The sequence below is a fragment of the Tigriopus californicus genome, chromosome 4 (assembly GCF_007210705.1).
Source record: "Tigriopus californicus strain San Diego chromosome 4, Tcal_SD_v2.1, whole genome shotgun sequence".
Classification (NCBI taxonomy): domain Eukaryota; kingdom Metazoa; phylum Arthropoda; class Copepoda; order Harpacticoida; family Harpacticidae; genus Tigriopus; species Tigriopus californicus.
Window position 1 is genome coordinate 12,397,988 of NC_081443.1, and position 11,097 is coordinate 12,409,084.

Sequence of the window (11,097 nt, forward strand, 5' to 3'; positions counted from 1 at the left end):
AGTGGTGGTGGCAACTTGAGTTGAATCAAACTGCGAAGATTTCTGGAAATGGCAGGCACTTTTATACCCAGTTTGGAGAGTTATTTGGCTTCCCAAATTCCAACGATACCATCAAGGCCAACGTGTCTACAGACGTGATACAACACGTACATACACGGGCATGTGCCTTTTCCATTAATATTCCTAGAAAGGTTTTTACTAAGGTTTCTTTGTTGTCTTTGGTCAACAATTGGGACTTTCTTTGGCGCTGGCAGATTTCGAAAGTAAATATATCGTACTGTTTATAATGTCATGAATATCTGACATTTTACATCAACGGTTAATGAATGACCCACTCTTGCCTTTTCATAATCTGGCTAAAATTGGTGTTAAACTTAAGGAGTTGAAGATACTATTTGTACTTCAGATCTACATCATTACCTCGACAATTGTGGCTGCTACGTATATACTTGATGCAACTCATAGATTGAATATGATGTTTCACCTCAACAGTAGTGAGGATTATATCCCCTCTAGCGGTTAGACCTGCCAGGGACGGGACATGCCCATGAAAAAAAGCAAGTAAAAATATAGTTCCGTTAATTCCAAACCACCTGAAACGCAAGTAGCAAGACTGATGTGTGTGAAAATATAACGGCAATTTCAAATTGAAAAGGCTCAAATGTAACCAATACCAATTACTCTGAATTCTAGTGTACTTAATAACAATTGTAATTTCAATCATAATTACATCACTCCACGCCAACGTTAATCTTGGACCTACAAAATCTAACCAAAAGATTGCAAGCATTTTCACTTTTTTCGGCTTCCCCAGCCTTGCCTAACCAAGATTTCCCAAGGTATAAACAAAGTGGTTTGCAAACTGAGTTGAGAGTACGAAAGCAATTGCCCTAATCTTCAGATTCAGAAAGACATCTAGTACTTGAATAATTTAACATTTGGGGTGCTAAGCTATATTTCAGATTTCCATCCACTCTGGTGGGAAGCAAGATGGTTGGAGGACGTGATTGAAGAGATCTTGGAGGAGTGACTGGTTTTGGGTCCTTTTAATTGAAAGTTGGAAGGGAGAAATGCTCTTCATGTTCTTGAAGGCCAGGTTCATCTCGGGTCCCGTGAAGGGCTGCAAAAGGGTATGGTGTTCTTCTGGGCAGCCCTGAACCTCCTTCACTACTGTTTCCGATGTCGATGCAAACAATTCTTGACAGTGGAAGAAAAATTTATTCACGAGAACCTCCGACTTGATGGGCTTTTTCGCCGTTTGTGCAAGCCTACCATCATGGACGAGGCCGATGAAATTACTTACTTCTCCTGAGCCTCTGGTGTTTGACTCATGTTTGCAATTGGCAATTTTTGAAGCATCTTACGCCTCAGCTCTCGATGACATTGACTGAACCACCGACTTCTAGAAATATGGACTGCAAACGAGCTTCCTGCCAAATCGGCCTGCTCTTGGTCATAGCCACTCTGAGCCAGTTGTCGAATTAAAGTAATAAAATAAGAAACGCAGATCTCCTTAAATAAATGTAAGTCATTTTTATCCCGTCTACTTGTAAAGTGAATCGTTTCAAAGTTATGTTGTCAAAAGCTTATGTAGCTGACCAAGAGCAGGCCGAAAATTCAAATTTTATGTCGTGTTTACAACATAACTTTGAACATGTTTCCTGAGTTCCCTAAGCATAGGTTTGGGCTCAAACTTGGCTGAGTTCATTTATTCAACCTGATCTTCTGGTCGTATGAAGTACTTGTTTGGAATAAGATGAACAATTTAGGAGAAACAACATTTTGGCTTCCGTTTGCAGTCCACATCTCTAGAAGTCCGTGACTGATCAACATATCCACCACCTCCTGGAAAAATGAGACATTTAACTTTTAACATCGAACTAAAAAAATTGAGAAAATGTTGAAGCATCTTAAATCTGGCGAGACATTAGAAAGAAATTTAGAAAAACATCTTTATTTGCAGTGACGTCGAATCTTGCCACCGAAGTGAAAGAACATACGAGGGCACGGTGGTTATATTTTTTGGTTAAGTGTTTGCTCAAATACCAAGACATCTAGATATGTTTTTCTTTGTCAAAGAGACAAAAGGAACAACTTTTGTGAAATACACATGTTTAAAAGTAGCTCTTAAAGTGCATTAAAATGCACCGTTGTCAAAAACGTAGTCAATCAGTATTAAACATACTCCTAGTTATGTATTGACGTAAAATTTCATAAACTTCTATTCCGCAGATGCCTAGATATTACAACTTAAATGTTGCGTTTTACGCCTTCAAAGATCGAAAAATGGCCTAATTATGTTTCCAGTTATTCCCAAGGAATGTGATTGTGTTTTTCAATGACACGACAAGAAATGATATTTCGCCATTTTCTTGAAGATTTCTTTAAAAGCAAAAAGTAGCAAAATATGTCGCTTAAAACTTACAAAACATGCAAAATTGCCTTTCATTTTACTTAAGTGCCCAAAGCTACAATATCCTATTGTGTTCCTAAAATATCTGAACGATACCTGTGACAGTTTAATTTTCCAAATTGTCACTTTTTGCAATAATTAATTTCTACGTACTAGCGATGTTTTTATTGAACGTTAATAGGATTTTGTCAAAATTCAAGATTAAGCTTCATCGAAATTGCGATTGACAAGTATGGCATCAAAATTGTGAAATATTGACATTAAGTAAGTTTTAAGTTATATTGCAAACTATATTCGGGCTTTTCTACCTGCTTCAGAAAAATGAAAACTTTTCATTTATATTTTAGGCATAGAAAAAGCTTATTATATTTCTTGGCAATTGCTTTAAGCTATAACCGAAGCAATTTGCTGTCAAATTCGATGAAAATGCAATCTTTTAAAACGAGATATCTTATAGTTTGCTCCATGAATTTGAATAAAATTTTAGTTGGAAACGCACCTAAGGTTACTTCCAACATCTATTGATTACGTTTTCAAAAATGCTATCTTTTTGTAGGTTTTAATTGGATTAATATACTTATCTGAGCTAAAATCCAAAATTATTTTTTATAAAAAAATTTCCTTTTGTTTCAATAACAACGAAAATCATTATTATAAGTCTTGGCATTTGCAAAAAATCTTTATCAGTATTATGAGTAACATTGTGAGGGCTATGTCACTTATCCCGGTACTCCAGGAATAGCTCTTGATGTGTACAAGATAGAGCAAACTTTATAACTATGATTTTTCGACATAGCCACCTCCAATTTCAAAACACTTATTACATCTTTTAACCCAAGCCTCCAATACAGATAAGAGGTCATTCTCTGAGAGCTGTCTTAACACCCCCTGTACGGCCAATTCCAGCTCATTTTGAAACCCAAACCGATGAAATTCCCGATACCATGAAAAAACCCGATTACGTGAAAGTGCAGCTTCTCCATAGGCCTCTTGTAAAAATTTCAAATATTCCGTCGCAGTTTTGCCCGATTTTGCAAGACTTTATTGTTGCATATTGATCTTCCATTTTGTTTCGCGGTATTTTTGAAAGGAGTAAGCTGAAAACACTAAAGAAATTTCAAATAACAGGAAATCAGCTGAAGTTTTGTTTGTTTATGCAAGAAATGGGAAGAAGGGATGTTCGAAGGCAGATTGTCCTTTTTTTCACCCGTACATGTGCCGTCAGTCTATGAGACTTAAGACATGCTTTAATGTACGGTGTAACTCCGTCCACGTAGAAGGGACGCAAAGAAAGGCGAGAAATAGGATAGCTCAGTTTCGTAGTTTTAGAGCTGACCCTATTCCTAAACCTTATCCCACTCCACCCCCTTCCTTAACCTATTTAACTTCCTCCCTCCCTCTCTTCCTACCCCCCACCCTCTCTCCCAATTCCTTCCTCTTCCTTCAAATACCCAATCCACCCCTATTCCTATAAACACTCTCCTCCCTAATATTCTTGCCCCACCCCTTTTCCCAAAATACGTTCCTATTCAAATGTAGCTGCCCAACCCATTCCTCAAACCCAACCATCCCCATTAGCTCATGCTTTGCCTCCAGTAGAACGTAGCTTTTTTTTATAAGAGGGATGTTTTACGGTTGGAGGGGATGGTCCAAGATCTTGTGAACTTGGTCCGTCAAAAGAGAGGCCCGTAAAGGGGCTATATTTGAACGTGCATTGTCTGATTTCTAAAAAAGACAGCACAAAAGTTAAGATCTTAGAAGAACTAGCCGTTGAGAAAGATATTTCATTCATCTCTATAACAGAAACTTGGCTTCGGCCAGGGGTCTTAGATGAAGAACTAACCATAGTTGGTTTCAACTTAGTTCGTTGTGATAGGATACGCCCTGATAATCCCATATTCCCACATGGAGGTGTATGCCTATACGTCAGGAATCAGTTGCGCATTAGCCATGTACAAATGTCGAATGGAGAAGTAGAGGTCTTAGTTTGTCATATCCAAAGGCTTGATCTGTCTATTGTAACAATGTATAGACCCCCTTCTTGTTCAGCAAGCTCTTTTACGTCAGCTCTCCAATTCACTGGAAATGAGTTGGATCTGGCAGTTTGCTCGAAGATTTTCTTTGTAGGGGACTTTAATTTTCCGGCTAGCGTTGTAGAGTGGGAGGTTAGTCCTGATGGGTATATTCCCATTTCGAAATCGACATCTCAGTCGTTTGAAAAGCTGGAGGAGTTTGCGATCCTGCTCAAGCTCTCCTAGCATGTTGGTGTAGCCACTAGAGAGAATAGCGTTCTCTACTTTGTCTTTTCCAATGGCCCTGATCTGATCCAGTATGTCCATGTGACACCAGGTAATCTGTCAGATCATCATGTTCTTGAGATAGGGTCAACCATTACTCAAAAGCCGGCGTGCTTTAGAGTAAAACCGGTCAAAAAGGTCGGTCTGGATAAGTTCAAGTTCAAAGATGAACATTGGCCATTGATTACAGAAAGATTAGAAGAACTTGACCTGACTTCAATTCTGAAACAGGAATCGTCAATAGATGCAGCCATTGATAAATAAGTTTCAGTTTTTTAAGGAAGTTAGCTCTAGTTTAGCAATCTCTGAATGTGTGCCGAAAGGTGGTACACGGACAATAATTCCAAAATGTAGGAAGACTTTGTTCAAAAAGAGTTGTAAACTGGCAAAAAGGCTGAAGAGCACTTCGAATCCAGTCATTGTGGGTAGTCTCCAAAATAAGTTGGACATGGTTCAGGGTAAGATTAAGGCCTCCATCCAATATGACCGGTTACAAACTGAGAGTAAGATGGTTCAGGAGGTCAGGTCAAATCCGAAGGCTTTTTTTCTCTTATGCGAACTCTAAGAGAAAGATGAAACACCCTGTTGGGCCTTTTGAGGTTGATGGGGAAGCCATAGACAATGTAGAGACTGTGGCTAACATGCTTGGAGATCAGTTCTCCAGTGTGTTTTCAACCCCACTGAGCTCAGAAGCAACAGCTCATTGCTCTGAAGATGAGTCTGTTGAGCTTGCCAAGGTCAGTCAAGTTGAGCGTTTAGATGATCTTATAGTCACAGATCAAGATGCTTTAGAGGCCATCAAGGGCTTGAGACTTCAAGTTCTCCTGGTCCTGATGGCGTGACATCTCAGTTTCTGATGAGATACTCACTGGTTCTTGCTCCTGTTTTCTCGTACTTGATGCGTTGCATCTTGGACCAGGGTAAGTTCCCCTCTTCTTTGAAGCTAGCTCACCTTGTTCCAATTTTCAAAGGGGGAGATAAGTCACTCCCCAGTAACTAAAGGCCGATTTCTCTCACTTCGAATATTGCGAAGGTGTTTGAGAAGATCATGAAGTCCAAACTTGTTGAATTTCTTGAGGTCAATGAAGTCCTTCCTCTTAGCCAGCACGGGTTCCGAGCACATTTTAGCACGGTTACCCAACTGATTGAGCATTTAGAGCAGGTCATTGAGGGGCTGGAAAGGCATGAGTCAGTTGATGTTGTCTATCTTGATTTTGCCAAGGCCTTTGACAAGGTAGATCATGGCCTTTTAGTTAACAGGCTCCATGAGATTGGGATCCAAGGCAAGGTTCTCAATTGGCTATGAAGTTTCATTTGTGGTAGGAAACAATTAGTTAAGGTTGAGGGATCTCTTAGTGATTTACATGATGTCAAGTCAGGTGTTCCCCAGGGCTACATCTTAGGGCCCATCCATTTTATAATATTCGTTGCCCCGCTTCAAAAGCTTCGTATTAGTGCCAGTCTCTCTTCTTATGCTGATGATACAAAGTTAGTTTCTGGTAGGAATGGCCAAGATTCCACTAGCCTTGCAAGGACCTAGAAATAATCTATTCTTGGGTTACTGAGAGTAATATGACCCTGAACGGAATGAAATTCCGCTCAATGACCTTCGGGTCAACTCCTTTGCATACTCCACTCGTAGATAATGGAGGTAAAAGATATTGAGCAGGTCTCATCTATGAAAGATTTAGTTGCAGTCCTCCAAAATAATGGAAAGTTCGATGAGCATATCCAGTTGAAGGTGGGTAAAGCTTTTCAAATGTGTGGTTGGATATATCGCACGTTTAAGTCCAGAGATAGCATCACGATGCTAACTCTGTACAAGTCGATTGTCCAGCCACATCTTGAATATGCCTCACCCATTTGGGCTCCAATGAGTTCAGCAGGTTTGCAAAAGGTCGAGCAAGTCCAAAGATGTTTCAAGAACATCACAGGAATGAGAGAGCTCTCGTATTGGGAGAGACAAAAAAGTTGGACTGTACAGTATTCAGAGAAGGTACGAAAGGTATCTGATACTGTATGTCTTCAAAAGCATCCATGAGCTTTGTCCCAACCCGGGATTCAGGGTCAATTCTGGTGACCGTAGAGGCTTGATGTGTGTATTGAGAGCACCTTCAAGTCCTCGAGAATCAAGGCTAGTTCGAACAATGAAGTCCACTTCTCTTCTTTCTCAGGCTCCTTCATTGTTTATCTTGCTTCCCTCTAATATTCGTAGAGAATACGTAGGCTTTGTTGATCCGGTTGCATCTTTCAAGTCAGACTTGGACAATTTTTTAGATAGCATTCCGGATCAACCATATATTCAAGGACTAGCTCGGTCTGTAACTCAAATTCGTTGGTAGACCAAATATCATATACAGATTGAAAGGTTATAAATAGACGAATTATAACCTTTCATTTTAATAGTACTGGGGATTACATTCCCTGTAGCGGTTAGAAAGGCCGTGACCCCCCCCCCCCCCCCCAAAAAAAAACCCGTATTATCTCTGAATAAGTCATCGAAATAACATCGAAATCAGGCACCCTAATTTTGCTCACGGCCAGAGATTCATGGACAGGTTCGGAAGGCAGGGGGGAAAAAAGAAACAAAGAGCACCTGCGAGGCGTTATTCGTGAAATTCCATCCTGATAAGACGGATGTGTGACAACCTCTACGGGTCTGCCGTCCCACAGGTTTGGCACAATTGCACGATATGCCCCGTCCACGATTTCCTCTCAAGTATTAGATGCGGCACAAATAGGAGCATAACCACGGTCAGAGATTTTACTTGGAGCATGCATGCTACCAGCAAAATTGACAACAATATCCGTCTAACATTCAAGATTCCAGGCAAGAGAATGATGCATTTAAGGAATATGAAAGCGCAAATTACATTAGAAAGGCGGCTTCATTAATGACTTTTTGCATTTTTGTATCAATACAATCGGTATCACAAAACATATTGCATCACTAAACAGATGGAATCCACAAAAGTCAATATTTCATCTTTTTAAATATATTCGCCTCCTCTCCTCTCTAGGGTCAACAACTAATACTAACGATTCATTCCTTTTTTATCATGTTTTGAGAACTTGTGAGCACTTTTGAAAGTACTACCCCCAGCAATACACACCACTTTATCTTTTGCCAATAAGCACAACAGAAAAGCTAACTGTTTCAAAGTTTGATAAGGAGTTCAGATCGAAATGCAAAAATAACAGACAAAAATGGTGCTCCGGCAAGCATCTAAATGGAACAAATTCGAGGCAAATACGCTAAGCTGCAATATCAGTTGTCATTGTCATTAGTGGAACAAATTGACTAAAAAGTTTGACTTTAAAAAGATTAGATTTAGAACCAAGATTATTTTCAATTTGGACAAAAGCACCTGAATCATTAGAAATATCCCAAATGGCAAAATATTTAGAATGAACCCTCCATGATTTATATGAATTTTATCGGAGGCTCCTCATATCAGGATTCATGCATCTACATTCAGAAGCGTGAAGAAGGTTGTTGTTTTAAAACTGTCAGTATCACCTCTTTACTAGAAAAAAGATCCGTTCGTTTTATCCTAGTAAATATCAAAATGCCTGACCCGGTTACCATGACCCTTGATCAATGTTGAGTCGCTCAGAGTTAACATTAGCATGCGAATTCCGTATGCTTGGTCCTTGCCACTGTATTTTACCAGAGACTGGTAACTACTTTCAGCCCAAAGCATGAAGCCCAGGAACATGGACGGGGATGCTAAGATCTAGAATTAGAATTTTTAGAGGCCTGAAAACGCGTGTGTTTTGTTTAGTGAGAAGGACCGCGCTCTGATTTTCAACTTGATCAAGCAAGTATAATTATAAAAAAATATGCTCTCTCAAAACCATATAAATAATAAGTATACTGGACAAAAAAAATGATTGTAAGTCGGGCAGAAATTTGAGAGGGTTGCGCCAACCGGTTTTCAGCCCAAAGCCTCAATCTAGCTCTTTTGCACATCTGAACCGCCAAACTTCTGCAATTTCTGCTCGACGGAAAAGCAACATGCGTATTTTGTGGGAAAATAATACCGGGAGCACCATGTTATTATCAATATATTGATTTCAATGGACATAATGAAGTAAAACTCGTTTGTAATGCGTCGGAGAGCTTAAGAAGACATGCGTCGGAGAGCTTAAGACATAAAATTAAAGTTTGAAGGCATACATCGAAGCATTTTATTTCACAAACACACCGCATTTGACAGCCACGAAGGGCTTGAGTGTACATGTGGGGATAAAGTTGATGAGTATCTGCATTATGAACTCATTGTCCATGGCAGCCCAGGCCTCACCAACTGCAGCCTTCAGGTTGCCCACATTGCAATGCACAGGCCCTGGTCTCCACATGGCCCCAGATGTTGTATCCAGATGATTTAGGTTGAGGCTGTTTGAGGGCCAAACCAATTTCGACCAGGATCCTCGAGAGCCCTTTGTCCAAGGTAGGCCTGGACAAGGAGAATACCCTGGTGACGGGCATACTGTAACCCGATTGGATGTCAAAACTATTGGCAATTGTGATGGCGGTCTCACCTTTATCAAGTTTGGCCATAACCCTCTTTCGCAATTCTTGCATGTTTGAGAGGCTATGTTGCCTATTTTGAAATTTAGACCGACAATATGCTCGAAAATGGTACTAATGATCACATGCAAGCTATTTCTAAAAAAGGAAACTCAGCCAGACCTCTCAGTAACGCGGTTATTGGCGACAAAAATAAGTGCAGACGATAAAATGGCGCACCCGGTGATAAGTCACAGAACGAGTGAAGTAGCCCTCTATCTGTGACCAATTGAACAAAAAATCACCAATATTGAATTAACTAGTCTAATCGATCAGAGGACAGTCACAGTTGACTTGATTCAATAATGTCGATTTTTCAACCCTGACATCCCCGTCCATATTCCAGAGGTTCATGGTCTACGTAGGTCATCAACAGTGCGGTGGTGGTTTCTCAACAAGGTGGATAAAGAAGCTCCCAGCGAACTACAGATCCTAAGACCTTGATTCCTTCCCATCTCAAATACCAATGCGGCCCAGAGGAACGCCTGACGTTTTTTTTTGCAAATTTTGGTAGATCCACAAGGACAAAAAAGGCTAGTGCAAAGTGCCTTTCCAATTTTTTCTGCTCAGTTTTGAAAAAAGGAATATAAAACTATGCCCCGTAGTCATACAATCAAATAAAGAGTTTGGCCTTAATTGTTTTTTTTACTCAATTTAATCCATGGTTGATGAGTAGGGTTCTCAAAATTATGCACAAAAAGGACCGCAAGATGCGAATAAAGATGCAAAAATCAAGTCCAGGATTCAAATGAGGATGTAAATAAACTTGAAAGAAGCTTTATATTGTCATGGCATACTGAGGTATCTTATGCAATTTGTTAAGTTAGACACAAAAATTCTAGTAACAGTATTCTCTGATTCCAGTGGATCAGCATCTGAACAGTAATCAAAGGCTAAACTTCCATAACAATCAAAGGTATTGTCAAAACAAAAGCTCATTAAAATAGTGAAAATGCAATTTTTTGGCCCGAACAAAATCAGTAAGGGCATAGGATGCAAATAAATGTTATATGCGTAAGTTTGAGAACACTACTGATGAGACATCTTTTTTCCTATTCACATTTGTGAAAGGAAGCCTTTGTACAAGAAAGACTATTTTTTACAGCATGATCTGGACGCCTGATTTGGTAACATTCAATGTTGCATAGATAGCCAACAAATTAAAACACGAAAGAATTATCCGGAGGGATTTTTATTCATGCTGAAGAATGCGAAATAAATTGAAATGAATGTGACGACAATTTAGAAATCAACGATTCAAAAACGGCGGGCCAGGACTCTTACGTCTCATCGTTTAGGTTAACCTTTCCTCTATAATGAAGTATGAGATTCACGACCAATCACAACAAATATTCACAAACAGAATGAACGCGACAAAATGAAAGAAATCGCAATCAGTCCAACAAAGCCAAACTAGTCTGATCATATCACAGAATTTGTTTCGGGGGCGGAATTTCAAACTCAATCTCAATGCTTCAAGCAATTCTTAAGCTTTCTCAGACTTGACGGTCTCCTTGGTGGTTCCGGCATCATAGTCCACGTGCTCTTCGATACCCAAGCAGGGCAACTCTCGGGTGAGGGCCTCACGGTACTTAGGATGGCTCATGGCGTAGATGATGGGGTTGAAGCACGAAGCGGTCTTGGCGCAGAAAGCGGGGATCTGAGACACGAGAGGAGTGATGGATCCCTTGCTGCCAATCACGGCCATCAGGACCACGAAAGCATAGGGACTCCAGATTCCAGCCCACAAAGACACGTTGGTCACAGCCACCTTGGCAATGCGCACCTCGGCGGTTTCGGCATTTTGGTTGGTG

The 11,097-nt window shown here is 40.1% G+C and overlaps 2 protein-coding genes across 2 annotated transcripts in view; one reads left to right on the forward strand and one right to left on the reverse strand.

Moving 5' to 3' along the window:
- Nucleotides 1-11,097, forward strand: part of LOC131879155 (neuroligin-4, Y-linked-like) — a 41,796-nt gene that overhangs the window by 14,346 nt on the left and 16,353 nt on the right. The gene's annotated exons all lie outside the window — the stretch shown is intronic.
- The window catches only part of LOC131879160 (compound eye opsin BCRH2-like), a gene marked incomplete in the record, with an annotated part of 1,664 nt that continues 1,026 nt past the window's right edge, over nucleotides 10,460-11,097 (reverse strand). Inside the window, 1 exon segment of the mRNA XM_059225405.1 lies at nucleotides 10,460-11,097. Coding sequence (XP_059081388.1) covers nucleotides 10,770-11,097 — 328 coding nt within the window.